Here is a 25,953-nt window from a genome sequence, read left to right as displayed (position 1 = left end):
GCCTGCTTCTCCCTCTGCCTGTGTCTCTGCCTCTCTCTCTCTGTGTGTGTCTCTCATGAATAAAATCTTAAAAGAAAAGGCAGGATAAAGTTTGATTCTTTCCCTTTATCATTTTTCAAATAATTTGTTTCCTGCAGTCCTCCATAGGTGATAAATTAGGGTATTTTCGACGAGTGTTTGGGGTTTTTTTGTTCTTTTGTTTTGTTTGTTTTGGTATCTTTATAAACTTAAAGAGTAAACTTGATGTTTTTTGGTCCATTGATAGTTATTCTTATTGTACAAATTGTCTTATTTTTGGCTGGTGCCAGCCCTTCAACTTGATATGTCATTTCCTTTTGACAAGATCCTTGCTAGTATGATGAAGATATTCCACATTCATCTTAAACATTGCCTATCCCATGCTTGAAGTCAGCCATTCCTCCATGGAGCTCTGGTTCCTTTAGAACCATGGTCCTTTAAAAGACCATGATCTGGGTGCTAGGGATGTTCATTATTATTGGGTTGGTAAATATTTCTGGCTTTTTTTAATTGAACACACTAGGGAATATACACATTCTGTATGTGTGTGTGTGTTTGAAATGGAGATATCAATATGAATCCAAATTAATTCAGATAAACTGAGTTCCAACTGATACATCTAATTCAGATTTTATAGTACAGGATTTTTCTTTAACCTCATTTATCTTACATATGAATCTCCTTATGCTGATTCCCAAAATCCCAGTTTAAGCAACAACATAATTCATTTGTTTACCCCATAACACACACACACAACAGTTTCAAAATAACAGAGAAATCAACACTGATTACTTTTAACAGTAACTTGGAATTGTTCTTCTCTGTGTAATTATGCCACTAGTTTCTATATAGTGAAGTACATTTGCTTCATTTTTAAGTATTGGAATTCCTTTATTTTTAATTGAATTTTGTTTTATAAAATAGTTACAGGATTCCAATTTCAAATCCACAAAACAAAGTATATTCAGAGAAGCTCCCTGTTTCTTCCATTCTATTACCTTCCGTCTTCTTCTAGATAGCCATTTTGTTTTTAACTAGCTTATCTTTCTTTTTAAAAATAATGTGAGTATATAGATGTTCATATACTCCCTTAGATAAATAGCAACATACAGTATACATTTTTTCTACCTTTTCAGAAATGAAATCTCTGGATCAAAAGATATATGCTTTTGTAATTTTGCCAGATAGTACCAAACTTCCCTCCATGGAACTGTGCCATTTTGAATTCCCACTGGCAAGATAAAGCATACCTGTTTTCCCACAGACTCCCCAACATAATATATTGTAAAACATTTGGATTTTTGACAGTTTGTTAGATGGAAATGTTATCCCATTATAGTTTAATTTACATTTCTGTTATAGCAAAATTGATTGTCTTTTTATATGGTTTGTTATCTGCATTTCTTTCTCTGTATTTTGTTTATTCGTATTTCTAACCCATTTTTCTATAGGGGGTGATCTTTTTCTTCATTCTTAGGAACTTTTATATACTGAGGATATTGACCTTTTGTCTGTGACTTGGTTGGCAAATATTTTTCCAGGTTGTCATTTGTAGTTTTACTCACTATAGTGGGTTAGGGTGTGTGTGTGTGTGTACATGCATGTGTGTGCTGGCCATGTAAAATATTTTTATATCATCAAATATATCAGTCTTTTTTGTATTGGTTCTGGACTTTTTTGCTCCTAGAATTTCTGTCTTCTGTCATAGTTAGGACAGTTTTCTCTACCCTCAACTTATAAAAGAATTCACTAATGTTTTCATCTGGTACTTACATGGTTTCATTTTTTGAAGCTTTATTGAAGTGTAATTGACATACAGTAAACTGCAAATATTAAAGTATACAATATGATAGATTTGGGCATATGTATGCACCTGTGAAACCGTTACCTCAGTCATTACCGCCACAAGTTTCCTTGTACCCTTTTGTAGTCTTCCCTCTCCCACCCATCCCCTGGCAACTGTGGTACAGTCTTGTACAGTCTTTCACAAGTTTTATTTCTAAGTATTTCAGATTTTTTATTCTACTGTAAAACGTATTTTCTGATTTTAATATCTGGTCGGTCATTGCCAGTATTATAGAAATACAGTTGATTTCGTATATTGACGTTATCCTGCAACCTTGCTTAAACTCTTTTATTAGTTCCATTAGATTTTTGTAGCTTCCATTGGATTTTTCTATATAAACAGTCATATTGTCAGCAAACACTGTATTATTACTTCTTCCTTTCCAGTGTGGTTGCTTTTTGTTTCTTTTTCTTGGGTTATTGTGCTGACTAACTTCTCTAGTACAAAGTTGAATAGAAATGGTGAAAAAGATGTTCTTGATCTTAGGGGAGGAGTCATTCAGTTCTTAACTAGTTAAGTCTGTTAGTCATAGATTTTTCATAAATGCCCTTTGATAGGCTGGAGAGATACTTTTCTATTTCTGGCTTGCTTAGAATTTTTATCAGGAGCAGATAACTGAGTTTTGTTAAATATTTATGTTTTTGAAAAGATCATAAGGTTTTCTTTTTTAATTTGCTAATATAGCAAAGCATCACTGGATTATTGAATGTTTTTTGCTTTTTTTTTTTATTCATGAGAGACACAGAAAGACAGAGACAGAGAGAGACAGAGACATAGGCAGAGGGAGAAGCAGGCTCCATGCAGGAAGCCTGATGCGGGACTCGATCCCAGGACTCCAGGATCACACCGTGGGCCGAAGGCAGGCGCCAAACCGCTGAGCCACCCAGGGATCCCCAGGATTATTATTTTTTAATTTACTTATTTTTTTATTCATGATAGACATAGAGAGAGAGAGAGAGGCAGAGACACAGGCAGAGGGAGAAGCAGGCTCCATGCCAGGAGCCCGATGCGGGACTCGATCCCGGGACTCCAGGATCGCACTCTGGGTCAAAGGCAGGCGCTAAATCGCTGAGCCACCCAGGGATCCCCAATCCCCAGGATTATTGAATGTTAAATCAACTTTGCAAGCCTGGGATAAAACCCATTTGGTTATGATTTATTATCCTTTTTAAGTATTGTTAGATTAAATTTGCTGTAATTTTGTTTAAAATATGTTCATGAGAGATACTGGTCTATAAAGTTTTTTTTTTCTATATATGATTTTGATAGTGTTATGCTGGCCACAGAATAAGTTGAAAGTCATTTCCTCCTTTTTAATTTACTAGAAGAATTTGATAGAATTCACCAGTGAAGCCATCTAGACCTGTAGTTTTCTTTGTGGAAAAGGTTTTTTTTTTTTTAAGATTTTATTTATTTATCCATGAGAGACACAGAGAGAGAGGCAGAGACACAGGCAGAGGGAGAAGCAGGCTCCACGCAGGGGGCCCGACAGGGGACTCGATCCAGCATCCCCAGGATCACGCCCTGGGCTGAAGGCGGCGCTAAACCTCTGAGCCAACCGGGCTGCCCATGTGGAAAAGTTTTTTTAACTGAAAATTTAATTTTTTTATTAGATATAGTGCTATTTAGGTTATCTGTTTCTTTCTGAGTGAGCTCTTACTGTTTGTGTCATTTAAGGAATGTTTCTATTTCATCTACAGTATTGAATTCTGTTGACATAAGTTTCATAACACTCCCTTCATCTATCTATCTATCTATTTATCTATCTATCTATCTTGTCTATCTTGTCTATCTTATCTATCTATCTATTTTATTTATTTATTTATTTATGAGAGAGAGAGAGAGAGAGAAGCAGAAGCAGAAGCAAGCTCCATGCAGGGAGCCCGATGTGGGACTCGATCCCAGGTCTTCAGGATCATGCCCCGGGCTGAAGGCAGGAGCTAAACCACTGAGCCAGCCAGGGATCCCCCCTAATCTATTTAGTGTCTGAAGAATCTGTGTGATGTTTCTCTCTCACTTCTGATACTTCATGTAATTTGTGTTTTTCTCTCTTTTTTTCTAATGAGTCTGCCTTAGGGTTTATCGATTTGGTTTCATTGATTTTTCTGTCATTTTCTATTTTGTTGTTTTATCCTCTGATCTTTATTTTCGTCTTGCTTTGTATTTCATTTGTTCTTTCTCTGGTTTCATAAGTTAGTGGCTAAGGTTACTAGTTTGAGACCTTTCTTTCTTTCTTAAATAGGCATTTAGTGTTATAAATTTCCCTTTAGGTACTATAGTAGCTGCAGTCCATACTTTTTAATATGTTGTGTTTCCATTTTCATTTAGTTGAAAATACTTCCTATTTTCCCTTTACCCCATGAGTTATTTAGACGTGTACTCTTTAGTTTCCAGGTAGTTGTGTATTCTCCAGAGATTGGATTTCTAATCTAATTCCATGATAATTCAGAGACCATAATTTGTATGACTTAATTATTTTCCAATTTTTGAGTCTTATGGCTCGAATATGATCCATCTTGGTAAATGTTCTGTATTCACTTGGAAAGAATGTGTTCTGCTGTTACGGGATCTAAATGACCATTAGATAGAGTTAGTTTACTGTACTCATGTTTTTTCTATTTACTATTCCTTACTAATTTTCTGTTCTACAGTTGAGAGAGAATGTTGAAATTTCCATTTCGTAATTATAGATTTGACTGTTTCTCTTTGCAGCTCTATTAGTTTTTTGTGGTTTTTTTTTTTGCTCTATTAGTTTTTTTTCCACATATGCTGAAGCTATGTTATAAAGTACATAAGTGGACAGGATGATTATTTCTTCCTGAGAAATTGACTCCTTTATTGGTAGTTGATGACTCTCCCTGTTTCTACCAATATTTTCTATTCTGGAGTTTAATATTAATATAAGCACTCTAGCTTTCCTTTAATTAGTGTTAGCATAGAATGTACTTTTCCATTATTTTAACAGCTTTATTGAGATATAATCTACATACCATAAAATTCATTCATCCAAGTATACAATTCAGTGGTTTTCAGTATATTCACAGAGTTGTACAGCTATCATCACAATCTAATTTTGGAACATTTGTTTTCCCAAAAGGAAACCCATTAGCAGTCACTCCCCATCCACCTAGCTGCTCACCCTCAGGCCTGGGCAACTACCAATCTACTTTGAGTCTCTATAGGTTTGCCTATCCTGGATGTTTCATATAAATGGAATCATGTTCTGTATGGGCATTTATGACTGGTTTCTTTTTAATCGGCCCTGTATTTTCTGGATTCATCCACATTGTAGCAGATGACGATACTTCATTTATTTTTATGGCTGAATAATATTTCATTTTATAGATGTACTACATTTTATTGATCAGTTTATGGATATCTGGGTCATTTTGGCTTTGAGCTTTTATGAATAATGCTGCTTTTAACATAAGAGATTTTGTGTAGACTTATATTTTTAGGTATCTTGGGTATATATCTAGGAGTGGAATTGCTGGGTCATGTGGTAACTGTTTAAATTTTTAAGGAATTACTAAATGGCAGCTGCACCATTTTACAATCCGACCAGCGATGTATGAGGCTTCTAATTTTCTACATCCTCACTAACACTTATTATTGCCTGTCATTTTGATTATAACTATCCTGGTGAGTATGAAGAGGTATCTCATTGTCATTTGATTTGCATTTTCCCAATGATCAGTGATGTTGAACACTTGTTCATGTCTTACTGGTCGTTGGTATATCTTCTTGAAGATATCTCTGTGCAGGTTCTTTGCCCATTTTAAATTGGGTCTTTCTGATATTGAGTTTTAAGAGTTCTTTATATATTCTGGATACCAGGTGCTTATCAGTAGGTGATTTGCAGATATTTTCTCCCATTCCGTGAGTTGTCTTTTTGCTTTTTTCTTTAATTGCAGTAGTCATTACTTAGTATGAAATCAGTCCTAATTACCTTGGCAAGTGTTTAGTACTATAATCATTAATTTAGATCTATACATTTAAACACAGTTGCTCTGGTCTCTCCTTTATGGAGGATAAGACATTTTTGTGACTTCCTTTTTCTGCTGTTTATCGTTTATCTTAATCTGAAGTTCTTACATCTTCATTAAAAAAAAAAATGTGCCTTGGGATCCCTGGGTGGCTCAGCAGTTTGGCGCCTGCCTTTGGTCCAGGGCATGATCTTGGAGTCTCGAGATCAAGTCCCGCGTCGGGCTCCCTGCATGGAGCCTGCTTCTCTCTCTGCCTGTGTCTCTGCCCCCCCCCCCCCCCGTCTATCATGAATAAATAAATAAAATCTTTAAAATTAAAAAGTTGTGCCGAAATGCATGTAATATGAAATTTACCGTCTTAACCATTTTTAAGGGTATATTAGTGCACATCATTGGCAGTAAGTATATTCACATTGTTGTGCAACCATCACCACCATCCATCCACAGAACTTTTTCATCGTGCAAAACTGCAATTTAGTACAAAACTTTTTAAAAAGATTTTATTTATTTATTCATGAGAGACACAGAGAGAGAGAGAGAGGCAGAGACACAGGCAGAGGGAGAAGCAGGCCCCACGCAGGGAGCCCGATGCGGGACTCGATCCCGGGACTCCAGGATCAGGCCCTGGGCCGAAGACAGGAGCCAAACCCCTGAACCACTCAGAGATCCCCTTAGTATAAATTAAATAACTGCCTATTACCCCTCCACCTAGCCCCTGACATCCACCATTATATCTTCTGTTCTTATGAGTATGACTACTCTAGGTATCTCATGTAAGTGGAATCATACCATATTTGTCATTTTGTACCTGGCTTATTTTACTTAGCATAATGTATTTAAAATTTGTCCATGTTGTAGTACGTGTCAGAATATCCTTTTAAAAAAAAAAAAGAATATCCTTTTTAAAGATGAATGATATCCCATTGTTTGTATATACCACATTTTCTTTTTTTTTTTTTTTTTTAATATTTTATTTATTTATTCATGAGAGACACAGAGAGAGAGAGAGGCAGAGAGAAGCAGGCTCCATGCAAGGAGCCTGACATGGGACTCGATCTTGGGTCTCCAAATTCACATCCTGGACTGAAGGCGGTGCTAAACTGCTGAGCCACCAGGGCTGCCCATATATTACATTTTCTTTATCCATTCATCTATTAAGAGTAACTTCCACCTTTTTTGGCTATTGTAAATAATGCTGCTATGAACATGGGTATACAAATATATTTTCATGTTCCTACATTCAATTCTTTTAGGTATATACCCTGAAGTAGAATTGCTGGATCATGTAATTCTGTTTTTATATTTTTGAGAGATTGCCATACTGTTTTCTACAGCCACCACACCATTTTACATCCCCACTAGCAGTGTCCAAGTGTCCCATTTTCTCCATATCTTCACCAATACTTATTATTTTCTGGCTTTTTAGAGTAGCCATCTTAATGAGTATGAGGTTAGATCTTATTCTGCTTTTGATTTGCATTTCCTTAATGGTTAGTGATATGAAGCATCTTTTCAAATGCTTATTGGTTATTTGTGTATCTTTGGAGAAATGTCTATTCAAAGTCTTAGCCCATTTTTTATTCAGGTTATTTGAGGGATGGGGAGGTTTGTGGCTTATTTTCTCAGTATATTGTTGTATTGTTTGAATAAGTACCACAAAAGGATATGTCCAAATCCCAAAGGTGTCTGTGAATGTGACCTTGTTTAGAAATAGGGTCTTTCCAGATGTAATTAAACATCTTAAGATAATCCTGGGTGTATGGTAGGCCCTAAATACAGTAACTGACATTCTTTTTTTTTTTTTTTTTAGATTTTATTTATCTATTTGTAGAGAGCACAAGCTGGGGGAGGGGCAGAGGGAGAGGATGAAGCAAACTCCCCCTGAGCAGGGAGCCCAATGCAGGGCTTGATTCCAGGACCCTGAGATCATGACCTAAGCTGAAGTCAGATGCTTAACTGACTGAACCATGCAGGTGCCCCAACTAGTATCCTTATAAGACAAAGGAAAGGGAAATTTGAGACAGACACAAAGGGTAAAGACCATCTGAAGATTAGTGGTATGTTGCCACAAGTCAAGGAACCCTGGAGCCACCAGAAGCCTTTGGAGGAAGCCTCACTTTGCCGAGCTCTTAATTTTGGGTTTCTGTCCTTCAGAACTGTGAGAATAAATTTCTGTTGTATTCAGTCATCAGGTTTGTGGTGATTTGTTAGAGCAGCCCTAGAAAACTAATGTATGTTCTTTAATGCACACAGTTAAATTTAATAAAGTATAGTCATTCTGTTTTCTCTTTGATTGCTTGTGCTTTTAATGTATCTAAGAAACTGTTGCTTAATCTAGATTAAAAATCACAGATTTTTGTCTGTTTTCTTATATATGAGTTTTATAATTTTAGCTCTTACATCTAGGTCTTTGGTTCATTTTGAGTTAATTTTTATATATGGGGTAAGATAGGGGCCCAAATTAATTCTTTCACATGTGGCATCCAGTTGTCCTAGCACCACTTACAGAAAACTATTCTTTCCCCATCGAAGGGTCTTGTTGAAATTCAGTTGACCAAAAATGTATAGACTTATTTCTGGGCTCTCGGTTCAGTTCCAGTGGCTTATAAGTCTTTCCATATGTCAGTGTTACGCTGTCTTGATTAATGTATCTTGTACTATTGAAGTGTGAAAATGTGAGTCCTCCAATGTTGTTGCTCTTTTTCAAGATTGTTTCAAAATTCCTTATCAATACTATTAGGATCAGTTCATCCATATCTGGAAAAAAGGCAGATGTGATAGCCATTCTTTGAATCTAGTTTATTTTGGAGCATATTGCTGTCTTTATAATCTTAAGTTTTCCAATCCATCAGCATGGGATATCTTTACATTTATTTAGATGTTTAACTTTTTTTTTTTTAAGATTTTATTTATTCATTCATGATAGACTTAGAGAGAGAGAGAGAGAGAGAGAGAGAGAGAGGCAAAGACATAGGCAGAGGGAGAAGCAGGCTCCATGCAGGGAGCCCGACGCGGGACTTGATCTCAAGACTCCAGGATCACGCCCTGAGCTGAAGGCAAATGCTCAACTACTGAGCCACCCAGGCATCCCTAGATGTTTAATTTTTTTCAGCAGCGTTCTATATACAAATCTTGCATTTCTTTAGTTAAAGTTATTCCTAAGTATTTTATTCCTTTTAAGGATATTTTTTTTTCCTTTTAAGGATATTTTAGATGGAGTTATTTTCTTAGTTTCATTTTCAGACTGTTTATTACTAGTGTATAGAAATGCAACTGATATTTTATTGATCTTATGTCCTACAACTTAGCTGAATTCATTTATTTATTTATTTATTTATTTATTTATTTATTTATTTTTTAGCTGAATTCATTTATTAGCTCTAATACTTCTTTATAGATTGCTTTAAGGGTTTTCCATATCATATCATCTATAAATAGTTTTCCTTCTTCCTTTCCAACCCTAGCTAGAACCCCTGGTGTATGTTAAATAGTGGTGGTAAAAGCAGACATCAGTTCTTTTACCTGATCTTGAGAAGACTTCCAGGTTTTCCCTTTAAGACTGGTATTAGCTGTGGGTTTTTCATAGATGCCCTTTATCAGATTGAGAAATTTCTTTTCTATTACTAATTTGTTGAGCACTTATAACATGAAACAGTATTGGGTTTTGTCAAATGATTTTTCTGTGTATATTGGAAAGATCACTTTACCCCATTATTGAATTAATATCATGCATTACATTGATTCGTCTTCATATATGTTGAACCAAGTTTACACTTCTGGGATAAATCCCACTTCGTTGTATATAATTCTTTTAATATTCTGCTATATTTAATGTGCTGGTATTTTATTGAAGATTTTTGTAGCCCTAGGGGATGTTAGTCTGTAGTTTTGTGAGGGGTTTGTGTGTGTGTGTGTGTGTGTGTGTGTGTGTGTGTGTGTGTGTGTGACATCTTTGGCTGGTTTTGATGTCAGGGTAATACTGACTTCATCAAATGAGTTGGAAAGTGTTTCCTCCTGTTCTCTATCTTTGGAAGACTGTGAGAAGCACAGGTGTTCATTTGTTCATTTGTTTTTAAACATTTGGTAGAATTCATCAGTAAAGCCATCTAGTCCTGGGCTTTTCTTTGTGGGCAATTTTTGATTACTAACTCAGGCTTTTTACTCATTAGAGATCTGTTTCTATTTTCTGTTTCTTCTTGAGTCAGTTTTGGTGGTTTGTGTGTTTCTAGGAATTTAACCATTTTACCTACATTATTGAATTTGTTGGCATATAGTTCATACTATTCTGTTACAATCTTTTTTTATCTCTAACATTCCTAATTACTCTCATTCTTGATTTTAGTAAATTGAATCTTCTGTTTTTGTTTTTTTTTTTTTAATCATTCTAGCTGGATTTGATTTTTTCAAAGAACCAAATTTTGGTTTAGTTGAACTTAATTGTTTTGTTTTGTTTTGTTTTGTTTTTAAGATGTTATTATTTGGCAGAGAGAGCGCGCGTGTGCACACACAAGCAAGGGTAGCAGAAAAGATAGAAGCATGCCCTGCTGAGCGGGGATCCCAATGTGGGGCTCCATCCCAGGACCCCAGGGTCATGACTGAGCTGAAGGCAGATGCTCAACTCACTGAGCCACCCAGGCACCCCGTTTGTTTTTCTATTCTGTTTTATTTCCAATTTATTTTGTATTATTTTTTCACTTCTGCTTGCTTTGGACTTAGTTTGCTCTTTCTTTCCAATGTCTTAAGGTAAAAGGTTAGGTTATTGATTGCAGATCTCCTTTTTAATGCAGATATTTATAGTTCTAAGTTTCCCTCTGAGCACTGCTTTTGCTGTGTCTCTTAAGTTTTGGTACAATGTTTTCTTTGGTCTCAAAGTGTTTTCTGATTTCCTTTGTGATTTCTTCTTTAATTCATTGGCTACCTTTCTTGTGCCAACATCTGGAAACTGTCAAAGCAGTTAGCTAGGACAACTATTAAGACTGACCTCATTTGATTCCCATTCCTCAGAGATCACTGTCTTTTGTTATCTGATGTCTAGTGTCTTGAAAGCATTATTTCCTGTATTTTGTTCATTTTCTTAGTTATTTCAGATGGGAGGGTAAGCTGAGTCTCTGTTACTCCATCTTGGCTAAAAGTGGAAGTTGGTCTCCTTTTTAACACTTAAATCTTTGATGTATTTGAAATATGTGAGAAATGGATCCCAGTGTTATCTTTTTTCCATATGGCTGTGCAGTAATTATGATTTGAAATTTAAATCAGTAATCACTGATTTTAAAAGCTTCATCTTTTTCCTACTGTTTTTTTCTTATAAATTTCTATATTCAGCTTTCTATATTTTAGATTTCTGGACCATTGCTGTTGTTCATTCTGTTTATTCATGTTTTAATTTTTACGTATCTGGTAAAACTAACCTTGTTCCCCATAATCTTTTTCAAGGTTCTTTTTATCATCTTGTTATTATTTCAGATTAACAAATTTTATAATTACAAAGTTACGAATTCAGAGTTCTCTTGTGAAAGTTAATATCTTACCTCTGAAATTTCTTGTGTTCTGATTAAGCATTAAGACATAGTAAATACAGACCAAGTCCAGTGACATACAGGGAGAATAAGAGGGGAGAAATTAAAATATAATTTCTTTGGGCTTTGGGCTTCAGTGGAAAGAAATGCTTCAGTATCTTAAGAGATACTTAAAGAGATCAGAATTCATAAAACTATATATTCATTGAATTAACAAGTTTTTTCTATTGGAGCCTAACACATGGACAAATGTATATACATATAATTATTTAATTTTTAAAAAGTGATACAATGAACACGAAGTACTGGGTGGGTTTTTAGCAAGATTCCCAGGTTATCTCCTGTGTAACCTCACCTAACATTATTTTAAGTTTGCAAGTACACACATGTGTTTGTCATCCTTGAACAGTCTTTACTTTCAGTGTGCTTAGTTTTGGAATGATTGTTATTTCTACCAATAAACTCCTCTATATTTCTTTTTAAGGTATTCTTGAGAGAGAAACCATGTCTACTTCCCTTATTTATCATACTCAAAGTATTAAGAGCTTGTAGAGAAAATGTGGATGTAAATTTTTTGTTAGCACTTAGTATATTTGTTTTCTTTATATTCCTTTTTAAATTTTATACTTATATCAAAAATAATATTTCTAGCTTAGGAAATCCCCTTATTATCATCAATCACTAATTACAAATAGTCTTTGAGAGAGATTTTAACAGATGCTGCAGGTAGGAAAACAAAATGACAGAGATTCTGTTAATTTGTGTGTTTTTTTAAATCTATTTCTAGTCAGAAATACTAAAAAAACGTGAGTAACAATACCATACCCAAATAAGTAAAAGAAATAGTAACTCTTATATAAATATCAAGGAAGAGGTAACTGTATACCATAGTGGATCAGGAAATTTTCCTTGGCAGGGTTGAATCAGAGATAAGGTTTTGGGATAATGGTAAAACTTGGATGGATGAAAGAAAAATAGCCTTTCAGAGGGGGACAGTGGAACAGACAAAGGCCAAGAGGCAGAAACTCCTATATTGGGTTTTATGTCAGTGACATGACCAGCCTGATCTAGGGTTTTATTAGAAGAGTATTAATAGATCTGGTGGGAAGATATTAATGACAGCTGATACTTGACAACTTACTCTATGCCAGTCATTATGTTAAACGCTTGACATGTTTTTATCTAAGTTAATCTTTACAAAGCTGAAGTAGGTGATATATTACTATTTTGAAAGTGAGAACAATTACTTTTGAAGAAATTAAGCTACTTCCCAAAGTCAGATTTCTAGTGATGATCAAAGCCTAGATTTAGACCACTTAGTTTCAATCTGTGCTCTTAACTACATGCAGCACTGCTCACTTACATTTAAGTTGTCAAAGGTCTAAAATGCCAAGTCAGGTGATCAGACGATTGTTCTTTACTATATGCAATAATCATCTAGAGACCATTTACCAGGAAATCTTTCAGCAGACTTCTTGAAATTAGTTTGCTGAAAGTTACTGGCATATTTTGGAGTCACTCACCATCTAGAGCCATTCAACATCAGTAATATGAAAGATGGTAGGATTTCTGTGGAAATTTTTTGGCTAAAAGCAAAAAGCAAGCTTTCTGAAGACTGGAGTAGGTGACTTCTCGTTCCTTTTTCATTAGGCAACACTGGACTATGGAATGTATTCTCGAGAAGAAGAACTATTAAGAGAAAGAAAACGCATTGGAACTGTTGGAATTGCTTCCTATGATTATCACCAAGGAAGTGGAACATTTCTGTTTCAAGCTGGTAGTGGAATTTATCACGTAAAAGATGGAGGGCCACAAGGGTTTACTGTAAGTTGGTGTTACTACTTGTTAAATCTGTTTTTGGGTACTAAAGGGTTATTACCAAATCAGAAAGGTAGTTAAACCAAAAATTTATATTTACCCAGTGAGAAATTCAGTAGTAAAGAAAACAAGATATATGAGTATTAATTTCCCAAGATAAGAATTAATTGTTTTTGTGCTGACATTAATAGGTAATTTTTTAAATGCTAAAAACACTTGCTATGTAGGAAGATACAGGTGAAGGGCATCAATGCTGTAAACATCAATGCTGTAAACGCTGAGGGGGAATTTGAAAGATAATGTTATCACAAGGCAATCTAATTTTGGTTTCTTTAAATACTTAATTCATCTTAATAAATGGTTTTAAATGTTTTGTTTTATTCCAGGCAATTCTTTTTTTCTTATCAAGGTTTATTTATTTATGAGAGAGAGAGCGAGAATGAGAATGAAAGGGGGAGGGGCAGAGGAAGAGGAAGAGAGAATCTCAAGCACCGTCCCCACTGAGTGTGGAGCCTGATGCGGGGCTTGATCTCATGACCTGAGCCTAAATCAAGAGTTAGATGCTCAGCATCTGAGCCACTCAGGTTCCCCTCTAAGCAATTCTATATGTGATATTAAAACGTCTTTTAGGGGTGCCTGCTTGGCTCAGTCAGTTAAGTGCCTGCCTTCAGCTCAGGTCATGATCCCAGGGTCCTGGAATGGAGCCCCACGTTGGGCTCCTTGCTCAGCAGGGAGCCTGCTTCTCCCTCTCCCTCTCCCTCTACCACTCCTCCTGCTTGTGCTCTCACTTGCTCTCTCAAATGTTAAATGTCAAATAAATAAAATGTTAAAAAAAAAAAAACTATCATTTTGTTAGAATTGTATGATCCTGGCTTTCATTACATCTTTCTGACCAAACTGTTTTATACTGGTAAAACTAATTTTAAATAATAAATATTCAACAAATAAGTGCTAAATAAAAGTATTTAACAAGGAATAATTATTCTATTAAACAGGTTTAGGCAACAAAATTTATGAAATGCTGTTATATTATCTTTATTTACTTTCCTATTGGGGTGCCCGGGTATCTCAGTGAGTTAAGCATCTGACTCTTGATTTGGACTCAGGTCATGATATCATGGGTCTTGGGATTGAGCCTCAGGGGGGCTCTGTGCTCAGTGGGGAGTCTACTTTTCTCCTTCTCCCTCTGCACCCCTCCGTGTGCACTTGTGTGCTCTCTCTCTTGCATGCTCTCTCTCTCTCTCTCTCAAATCTTAAAAAAAAAATTTTACTTTCCTAGTAGCCTTAGCTTTCTAATTCATAGTGTATAAAAAAAAAAAGAGTCCAGCCTCATAAGTTAAAGCATGCAAAAGTGTATTTTTCTGAGGAACAATTATCATAGTTGACATTTTACTGGAAATTATTGTTCATTTTATAGGAAGGATGTTGGCGAATGAATATATATGTATCATCCTGATACTTGTCTTAAAAATGTTCTTTTCTTTTCTAGCAACAACCCTTACGGCCAAATTTAGTAGAAACTAGCTGTCCCAACATTCGCATGGATCCCAAATTATGCCCAGCTGATCCAGACTGGATTGCTTTTATACATAGCAATGATATTTGGATATCCAACATTGTAACCAGAGAAGAAAGGAGGCTCACCTATGTGCATAATGGTAACACATAGTTCTTCACATATACTTTGCTGAAAAATATTTTTTAAATTTTACTTTTGCTCACTTTTTGAGGTAGGGGCAAAGTAGGTGATCTTTATATTTTAAATTCAAATCTTTAAAAAGAAAAAAGTACAGTGGATAAATAATATGTACCACCTGCATAATGCTACATCGTCTTAATGTTCATTTTCAGATAGCACAACAGTAGTATCTCTGATGTGATTGTTTCTTTAGCTTACTGAAACTGCCAGAATTTCCCCAAAACTATTTTTATTAAAATAAAATATCTATTAAAAAAAGTTAATCTGGTTTTTGGAAAGCAAACAAAAACCTAATATAAAAAATTTATCTTCCCTTTTAGGAGAGCATACTTAGTTTTTGTCATAATAGGAAAAACAAAACTTTGTAGAATTGTGTGTATTGTGGAAATATTTAATTTTCATTTAGGTGATTATAGTAATACTAAGCTCTGCTCAAAGCACAGAAAAGATGTAGATATTTTCCTCTAAAGCTTTCATACAAACGAAAGATGGGGAATAGTGTATTGCTTTTTCTTTGAACACATAAAACAGTTTAAGATTAATAAGCTCCACAGTGAAGGATGGTCACTTTCAAAATTCATTTGTTCAACTCTTGCTTAATATACTGTTCACAAAGCTGATTTATTGGGCATCTTTCTTAATAAATTATTTTAGAATATAATAGTGTATTGACAAAAACATTTTTTTTCATTAGGATAATTGGTGTTATAAAAGAAGCCTTTTCCTGAACAATTTACATTGGTAGAAAAAACGCTGAATTAGAAGTCAGGAAATCTGTTCTAACTATTTAGTCAGTCAACAAAAATACATTAAGTTCCTGTGTACCAGATAACATGGCAGGAACTACGGATACAGAATTGAATAAAACATAACCTGGGCCCCTCAAGGAGACTCTATGAATAGTAAAACAGAGTGATAAGCAAACGTAGGGTGTTATGAGAGCATCAGTGTGGGGTGGTGGTTAGGAAGAACTTCCCAGAAGAGAGGACACCTAACTGGCATCTAAATTGATCTTAGATGTGACTGCACATTAACCAGTTCATTCGATGTGAGGGCACCCCATGAGAAAGTTCTTAATGCAGAAGGTGGTATGTGTGAGAAGTTAAAAGCAGTCTGATGGTTCTAAAGCATAAGGTATGAATCAAGAAGAAGGGAAAGGTAAGGCTGGCTGATAAAAAAAAGCCAAGACAAGGGTTGACTATATCATGTAAATCAACAGTCTCTAGCATGATGAAAAGTGTTTAGCAATTGGGTAGTGTGGTCAGAATCATAGATAAATTGTTCTGGATACTTCATGAAAGTTGTATTTGAAAAGCCCAAGACTAGAGACAAGGACACCAAAACTTGACTGTTGAACTTATCCAGGTTTAAGTGGTCTAAAACTCTATAGAGCATCAGATAGACAAAAGAGAATGGAGTAGGGAACTTTTTAAGTGAAAAGTGGATGTTTTGGGGATACCTGGGTGGCTCAGTCCATTAAGTGTCCATCTCTTGATTTTGGCTCAGGTCATGATCTCAGGGTCTTGAGATCAAGCTCCACATTGGGCTCCACACTCATCTAGGAGTCTGCTTCCTACTTCTCCCTCTCCCTCTGCCCTTCACCCCTACCTCCCTGCCAGCATACTTCCCCCTTTCCCCCAAATAACTAAGTAAGTAAATAAATAAATATTTTTAAAAATCCATGTTTTGGGTCTCCATTTGAAGTCCAGGAATCAGAACAGCTGATTAGATTAGTGATTAGTAAATGGCAATAGACGGATTAGATTAGTGATTAGTAAATCTGAGTTGGAAATCCTAGCCATTTCTTCACGCTTTCAACAAACATTGAGCACTCACTATGTACTAGTTATCCTACTTGTGGTTGGGAGTACAAAGCTCTAACAATAACCAATAGAATTAAGTTTTTTTTTTTTTTTAGTCTATATTTTCTTCTGTAGAATTGTTTTTCACACAGGGTTATTGTGAAGATTGAATTTAGGGGCACCTGAGTTGCTTAGTTGGTTAAGTATCTGACGCATGATTGCAGCTCAGATCATGATCTCAGTGTTGTGAGATGGAGCCCTGCATCGGGCTCCATGCTGGGCATGGAGTCTGCTTAAGATTCTCCCTCTCCCTCTGCCCCTATCTTTCTGTCTCCGTCCCTCCCTTAAAAAAAATTTTTTTTGACAGAATTTAAAGTAGAAAGCACTGGCACCCTGCAGGATGTTAAAATATTGTTTTTATTATTTTGCTTTCTGTGCATATAGCTATATGATATTTATTATTTTTAAGATTAGTACACTAGCTAAAAATGTAACCTAGAAACAGACTGTCTGAGTTCTAGAACTGTCATTTTTTAGTTCTGTGGACTTTAATAAATTATTTAACCAGTGTCTCAGTTTCCGTATCTGAAAAGGCATGTTACTATAGTGTTTTTATGAGGTTATAGTGAGTTCATTTTTGTGAAGTGTTTAGGATGATGTCTGAAACATAGTAAGTGCAATGTTTTTGTTTAAGAAGAAAGGTAGGTTACAGAGTGTGCATCTTCACTCTTACTCTGTTTACAATAAGTTTCTAAGTGAAAGTCTGGTTCTAGAGGAGTTTAGTCAGTGAGTATGTGCATGTGTTTATTTTCTGCCTAGTAGGAAGAGAAATGTAAAAGTAAGGGAGTACCAGCCTCTACTCTCAAATGATGTATTGACATATCAAAGAACAAAGTGATACCTTTTATTCATTTAATAAATAGCTCTTAATAATTGAGGTCCATAGTAAGTGAAATGGAGATAGAAATGAGTGGTACCTATTCTCACATCCAAAAGAAAAAGAGGGCAGCCCGAGTGGTTCAGCGGTTTGGCGCCGCCTTCAGCCCAGAGTGTGATCCTGGGGACTTGGGATCGAGTCCCATGTCAGGCTCCCTACTTGGAGCCTGCTTCTCCCTCTGCCTATGTCTGTGCCTCTCTCTCTGTGTCTCTCATGAATAAACAAATAAAATCTTTAAAAATATATATATATGAAGCAATATGGTTGAATATAATTTTGGGGTAGTTGAAAGATCCAAGAAAACCAAACACTGGCTTTGCCTATGTCATTAATTCAAAAATTCAAAAAAAAATCTTGAAATCTGAGCTTAGTTTTCACTGGCTTGGTGCTAAAATTCATTTGGTGGCAAAACCTGTCCTGAACTGACCTGAGGATATTTATAATTTTAATCCTACTTAGTGTGTCTATTCATAAATTTGCTGCAAGAATATTGGTGTATTCAATTACAGGGTATTAGATTACCCTGCCAGAGATGTTACATAATTATATAGTAGATGTATGAAAAATAGGAAAAATCCCCCCAAATTCTGAGTTCCAAACACTCTGGACTCAAAATTTTTGGATAAGGAATTATTGGTTCATGTTGCATATTTGTTTCAGACAATATATAGAAAATACAGATTAGCAAAAACTTGAAACTTGTCTACAGTACTGAAATCACTTATGAGATATTATCATACACCTATTAGGCTGGCTAAAGTGAAAAATATTAACAAATGTCAGAGAGGAACATTCATACATTGTTAGTAAGAATATAAAATAACAACAAATACTGGTGGCTCAGTTGGTTAAGCGTCTGCCTGTGGCTCAGGTCATAATCCCAGGATGCTGGGATCAAGTCCCACATTGGGCTCCCTGCTCCACAGGGAGCCTGTTTCTCCCTCTCCCTCTACCTGTCACTCCCCTGCTTATGTGCTCTCTCTCTGTCAAATAAATAAATAAAATCTTTAATAATAATAATAATACAATCACTATGGAAAACTGTGTGGCAGTTTCTTATCAAGTTAAGCACTTAGCCGGCGTCTGGGTGACTCAGCGATTCAGTGCCTGCCTTGGGCCCAGGGCGTGATCCCGAAGTCACAGGATTGAGTCCCACATCAGGCTCCCTGCATGGAGCCTGGTTCTCTCTCTGCCTGTGTCTCTGCCTCTTTCTCTCTCTGTGTCTCTCATGAATAAATAAATAAAATCTTTTTAAAAAATACTTAAAAAAATAAACACTTAGCAAACTACCCAGTCTTTCCACTCCTAGGTCTTTATTTAAGGGAGGGCATACACCCACAATGATCCCTATGCAAGAAAGATTATAGCATCTTTATTCATATTGCCAATAACTGGAAGCAGCCCAGATGCCCATTAACAGATGAATGGATAAAAAAGACTATGGTATACTATGGAATACCATCTAGCAATAAACAGGAATGAATCATTGATACATGTAACAACACTGGTGAATCTAAAGAAGCAGACAAAGTACATCACTTACATGATTTTCTAGAATAGGCAAAACCAACCTGTGGTGACAGAATTAGATTAGTGGTTCTGGAGTGAGAATGGGCATTGACTGAGAAGAGGCCTGAGAAAACATTCTGGGTGTTGGAAATATTCTGTGTCTTGTTAGGATGTGATTCGTTACACAAATATATTTTTCACAAATAATGGTACACCTAAGATTTTGTAAATTATAAAGCAATTAAAATATTTTTTTCCAAATACAAAGAAATTCTTACCCATAGTGTGTTTCATTATTTGGAAAGAATATAAACCACATTTTGGTTTGTATCCCAACACTTTTTTAAATATATGTTTGCTTAACATTTTTTGAATGAAATTAGTGTATACATGTCTTCTAGTAATAATGCTTTTTTATTTATTTATTATTTGTAATAATGCTTTTTTGAAATCCAAGTATATTAGAAACATTTCTCCATGTCATAAAATCTCATAAAATTATGGCTTTGTGGTTTTGATGGGTTTATTTATTTATTTTTTAAGCTTTATTGATGGGTTTATTTTTATTTTTTTAATGATAAATTTATTTTTTATTGGTGTTCAATTTGCCAACATACAGAATAACACCCAGTGCTCATCCCGTCAAGTGCCCCCCTCAGTGCCCGTCACCCATTCACCCCCACCCCCTGCCCTCTTCCCTTTCTACCACCCCTAGTTCGTTTCCCAGAGTTAGGAGTCTTTATGTTCTGTCTCCCTTTCTTTTTTTTTTTTTTTAATTTTATTTATTTATGATAGTCACACAGAGAGTGAGAGAGAGAGAGAGAGGCAGAGACACAGGAGGAGGGAGAAGCAGGCTCCATGCAGGGAGCCCGACGTGGGATTCGATCCCGGGTCTCCAGGATCGCGCCCTGGGCCAAAGGCAGGCGCCAAACCGCTGCGCCACCCAGGGATCCCCTGTCTCCCTTTCTGATATTTCCTACCCATTTCTTCTCCCTTCCCTTCTATTCCCTTTCACTATTATTTATATTCCCCAATGAATGAGAACATATAATGTTTGTCCTTCTCCGATTGACTTATTTCACTCAGCATAATACCCTCCAGTTCCATCCACGTTGAAGCAAATGGTGGGTATTTGTCATTTCTAATGGCTGAGTAATATTCTATTGTATACATAAACCACATCTTTATCCATTCATCTTTCGATGGACACCGAGGCTCCTTCCACAGTTTGGCTATTGTGGACATTGCTGCTATAAACATCAGGGTGCAGGTGTCCTGGCGTTTCACTGTATCTGTATCTTTGGGGTAAATCCCCAGCAGTGCAATTGCTGGGTCATAGGGCAGGTCTATTTTTAACTCTTTGAGGAACCTCCACACAGTTTTCCAGAGTGGCTGCACCATTTCACATTCCCACCAACAGTGTAAGAGGGTTCCCTGTTCTCCATATTCTCTCCAACATTTGTGGTTTCCTGCCTTGTTAATTTACCCCATTCTCACTGGTGTGAGGTAGTATCTCATTGTGGTTTTGATTTGTATTTCCCTGATGGCAAGTGATGTGGAGCATTTTCTCATGTGCTTGTTGGCCATGTCTTTGTCTTCCTCTGTGAGATTTCTGTTCATGTCTTTTGCCCATTTCATGATTGGATTGTTTGTTTCTTTAGTGTTGAGTTTAATAAGTTCTTTATAGATCTTGGAAACTAGCCCTTTATCTGATACGTCATTTGCAAATATCTTCTCCCATTCTGTAGGTTGTCTTTTAGTTTTGTTGACTGTATCCTTTGCTGTGCAAAAGCTTCTTATCTTGATGAAGTCCCAATAGTTCATTTTTGCTTTTGTTTCTTTTGCCTTCGTGGATGTATCTTGCAAGAAGTTACTGTGGCCGAGTTCATAAAGGGTGTTGCCTGTGTTCTCCTCTAGGATTTTGATGGACTCATGTCTCACATTTAGATCTTTCATCCATTTTGAGTTTATCTTTGTGTATGGTGAAAGAGAGTAGTCTAGTTTCATTCTTCTGCATGTGGATGTCCAATTTTCCCAGCACCATTTATTGAAGAGACTGTCTTTCTTCCAGTGGATAGTCTTTCCTCCTTTATCAAATATTAGTTGACCATAAAGTTGAGGGTCCACTTCTGGATTTTCTATTCTATTCCATTGATCTATGTGTCTGTTTTTGTGCCAGTCCCACTGTCTTGATGACCACAGCTTTGTAGTACAACCTGAAATCTGGCATTGTGATGCCCCCAGCTATGGTTTTCTTTTTTAAAATTTGATGGGTTTATTTTTAAAGCAAGAGTTCCCTTTACACTATTTGCTGGAAAGTGTGAAACAGTTATAAAAGCTAAAATGTTCTAGTTGAATGGAAGAAAGGGAGGTGGGAGGAACAATGAGATTACATGATGTGCAAGACCCATACTAGGTGTAAAGTTGGACTTTTCTGGGTGTAAGTTACAAGTCACTGTGACCCTTTACATGGTTTTGTTTTGTGGTTTTTCCATGATGCTAATGAAATGGGGAAATAATAACTGATATTTATGTAGAACATATTTTGGTTCAGGATGTGTTTTAAGTGCTTTATGTGAATTAACTCATTTAATCCTAACAACCGTATGTGATACATTTCTTATTCCCATTTACAAGTGGGACACTGCAGTGGAATGAAGTTGGGTGATTTGCCCAAGGTCAGTAAGTAAATGATGGAGTTCAGGTTTAAATCTAGTCCACTGGCTCCAGAGTTCACCATAATACTACAGTTGCATTTCAAAATAAACTAAATCATTGTGCTTAGTACCTATGAAAAGATAGAGAACTTCCTGTGATAATCTTGCTGTTTATATTTGTCCAGAACTAGCCAACATGGAAGAAGATCCCAGATCAGCTGGAGTTGCTACCTTTGTTCTTCAAGAAGAATTTGATAGATATTCTGGCTACTGGTGGTGTCCAGAAGCTGAAACAAGTAAGGGGGTTCAAAATAATATAACTTAATTAAAATATGAGATTCAACTGCCAATTAGTTAAGTGCACAGATGCTAAGTCCTGAATAGTAGATCATGAAGTCATGAAGATTGGATCCTACCAGTAATTATTTAGAATATAAATAATATAAAAAAATGTTTTGCCATAACTGTTTGTTAGAATAAGATTTTTTAAAAATATTTTATTTATTTATTTGAGAGAGAGAGCAAGCAAGCAAGAGAGAACATGAGCAGGGCTTGAGGGGGAGGAGCAGAGGGAGAGGGAGAAGCAAGCTCCCCACTCAGCAAGGAGCCTGATAGAGGCTCAGTCCCGGAATTTCAAGATCATAACCTAAGCCGAAGGCAGACCGCTTAACCAACGAAGCCACCAGGTGCCCCCTTAGAACAAGATTTTGATATGAATTAGAGAAACCATTAAAAGAATACTGGACTCTTTAAATAGCATTAGAAGGCACCTGGGTGGCACAGTTGGTTGGACATCCAACTCTTGGTTTCAGCTCAGGTCATGGTATTGGGGTTGTGGGATTGAGCCCCACACTGGGCTCCATGCTCAGCACAGAGTCTTCTTGGGACTCTCTCTCCTTCTCTTTCTGCCTCTCCCCACTGCTCTTGCTCTTTCTCTCAAATAAATGAATAAAATCTTTTTTAAAAATAGCATTTATTTTGTTATAGCAAATATTATAAATATAATTGAGTAATTCATTTTTCAACAAGGAATGCATTTTAAGGTATGCAGGGACTGGGCAGCCCGGGTGGCTCAGCAGTTTAGCACTGCCTTCAGTCCAAGGCATGATCCTGGAGACCTGGGATCGAATCCCGCGTTGGGCTCCCTGCACGGGCCTGCTTCTCCCTCTGCCTATGTTTCTGCCTCTCTCTCTCTCTCTCTCTCTCTCTCTCTCTCTCTCTCTGTCTCCCATGAATAAATAAATAAGATCTTAAAAAAAAAAAAAAAAGAAAAAGTATGCAGGGACTGAAATCCTTCATAAGTGCAAGTTTTAAATGTGTATAGGTACAGGGGCACCTGACTCAGTTGGTAAAGCATGTGGCTCTTAATCTCAAGATCGTGAGTTCAAGGAGTTCAAGCCCCATGTTGGGCATGGAGCCTAGTTAAAATTTAAACATATATGTGTGTGTGTATATGTACATAATTATCTTCAGGTTTTGCCTTCCTTTAACTAGCAGAAATGGTTTAGTAGTAACTCACCTTCCTAGTGCAAAGACTGGTGATAGTTTCATACACAAAAGGCAGCATATTTTGTACATAAATTATTTTTCACTTTGGGAAATATACTGCTAGAAGGAATGGTTAGTTATGATTACTGTCTGGAATAATTCTTCTAGATTTTCAATATTTAAATTTCTTTTAAGCTCCCAATGGCAGCAAAATTCTGAGAATTCTATATGAAGAAAATGATGAATCTGAGGTGGAAATTATTCATGTTACATCCCCTATGTTGGAAACAAGGAGGGCAGATTCATTCCGTTATCCTAAAACAGGTACTATATTCCATCAACATTTATATTCACTCATTTCTACTTTCCAAACAAGATTCTCTCTGCATTCATCCAAAGAATGGTCAGTATTGATCAGTTAAAGCCTTTAGTGAAGGTAGGTTATTCATTGTCACTGAAGTAGATTTCCTAATTACAAGCTGATCTTCTTATTTAGTTAATTTCAAAGGTTGGGAAGTGCACAAAGCTGGTTACTACAAGTAATGAGAAAAAAAAGGAGTCTTTGCTATGAAATAAAGATTTTTAAGGGATTATATTCTTAATCATTTTTTTCCTGTTTTGCTGTTTGCCATATTTCAATTACAAAATGATGCAGAATTTCTCTTATGTATTGCACACTGACTCTTATATTTTCCAGTCTTTTTTTTTTAATCTTTTGATACCTACGTTGAGAATTATAAATTTGAATTGGAGTTTTGAGATTCTTATAAAGCCTTGATTCTACAATATTCTTGACTTAACTAAAGTGTCAGGGGGGTTGATCTGACAGAATTGGTTTGAATAATTTTGGATATGCATTACTATTCATTGATGTCTCTTTCTAAAGGCACAGCAAATCCAAAAGTCACTTTTAAGATGTCAGAAATAATGATTGATGCTGAAGGAAGGGTAAGTATAAAATGTTGAGCTGACTTTTTGAGTAACTTAAATAGTCTGTTTAGTAAATATCTTAGATACATTCTTTAATTTTTTTAACTCAGTTCTTTTTTTTTAATTTAAAATCAATTAATATATAATGTCTTATTGGTTTCAGAAGTAGAGGTCAGTGATTTATCAGTCTTATATAACACCCAGTGCTCATTACATCACATGCCCTCCTTAATGTCTATCACCCAATTATCCTATCCCTCCACCCCCTTCCCCTCCAGCAACCCTCAATTTGTTTCCTATGATTAAGGGTCTCTTACGGTTTGTCTCCCTCTCTGATTTCGTCTTTTTTTCCCTCTCTTCCCCTGTGTTCCTCTGTTTCTTAAATTCCAGATGTGAGGAGATCGTATGATAATTGTCTTTCTCTGATTGTCTTATTACACTTAGCATAATACCCTTTAGTTCCATCTCTGTCATTGCAAATGGCAAGATTTCATTTCTCTGATGGCTGAGTAGTATTCCATTGTATATGTACACCACCTCTTCTTTATTCATCTGTCGATGGACATCTGGGCTCTTTTCATAGTTTGGCTATTATGGACATTGCTGCTATAAATATTGGGGTGTGCGTGCCCTTTGCAATACATTTATATCTTTGGGGTAAATCCCTAGTAGCGAAATTGCTAGATCACAGGGTAGCTCTGTTTTCAACTTTTTGAGGAACCTCCATGCTGTTTTCCAGAGTGGCTGCATCAGCTTGCATTCCTACCAACAGTGTAAGAGGGTTCCCCTTTCTCCACATCCTTGCCAACATCTTTCGTTTCTTAACTCATTAAACATTTTAGCCTTTCTAGTGGGTGTGACGTGGTATCCCATTATGGTTTTGATTTGTATTTCCCTGCTGCTGAATGATGTTGAGCTTTTTGAACTTACTCACCTTGCTGAGATATCTGTGGACCATGATTTCAAGTTGACCTGATCTTCTGCTTTGAAACTTTTTGCTGGTTCCCAAGATAAAAATATAGGGATGTGCATATTTATCACTCCTTTCCAGAAGTTTTTCCTCTTTACTATTGTTAATTCTACAGATCAATAGTTAAAAAAAAATAGCAGTCATTGACTAGGACTTACATTCTGTGTTAGATAGATGTCCCACATTTCTGTTGTACTGCTTCCCAACTGGACAGTCAAATGCTTATAAGCTGAATGCACACAAGATTAATTGAAATTCTTGGGGTACCTGGGTGGCAAAGTCAGTTAACCATTCAACTCTTGATCTCAGATCAGGTCTTGATGTCAGGGCTGTGAGTTCAAGCCCCCTTTGAGCTCCATGCCAGGTGTGGAGCCTGCTTACAAAACAAAAACCAGTCTTCTCGGCTAGACTTTAACAGCTTTATTGAGATGTATATATTCACATATAATACAGTTTATTCGTTTAAATTTTAGAATGACTTTTAGTATATTCGCAGAATTATGTAACCCATCACCATAGTCAATTTTAGAACATTTTCATCACCCCAAAAAGAAACCCCACATTCCTTAATCATCACCCTCCAACCTTCCTATATCCCTTAGCACTGAGCAACCACTAGTCTACTTTCTATCCATAGATTTGCCTATTCTGTACACTTCATATAAATGGAATCATACAGTATCTAGTCTGGTTTCTGTCACTTAGCATCATGTCTTCAAGTTCCATCTATATTGCACCATGTATCAGTACTATCTTGCTTTTTTTTTTTTTTAAGTT

General features: G+C 36.1%; 1 protein-coding gene across 5 annotated transcripts in view; it reads left to right on the top strand.

Moving 5' to 3' along the window:
- Positions 1-25,953, top strand: part of DPP8 (dipeptidyl peptidase 8) — an 81,480-nt gene that overhangs the window by 12,368 nt on the left and 43,159 nt on the right. For all 5 annotated transcript variants that reach the window (XM_072809183.1, XM_072809182.1, XM_072809185.1 and 2 more), the window contains exons 5-9: positions 13,017-13,190; positions 14,674-14,842; positions 21,974-22,084; positions 23,472-23,600; positions 24,163-24,224. In XM_072809183.1, coding sequence (XP_072665284.1) covers positions 13,017-13,190; positions 14,674-14,842; positions 21,974-22,084; positions 23,472-23,600; positions 24,163-24,224 — 645 coding nt within the window. The remainder of the gene's footprint in view (positions 1-13,016; positions 13,191-14,673; positions 14,843-21,973; positions 22,085-23,471; positions 23,601-24,162; positions 24,225-25,953) is intronic.

This window comes from Canis lupus, chromosome 32 (genome assembly GCF_048164855.1).
Source record: "Canis lupus baileyi chromosome 32, mCanLup2.hap1, whole genome shotgun sequence".
NCBI lineage: Eukaryota > Metazoa > Chordata > Mammalia > Carnivora > Canidae > Canis > Canis lupus.
This window is presented reverse-complemented; position numbering and strand designations above follow the sequence as displayed.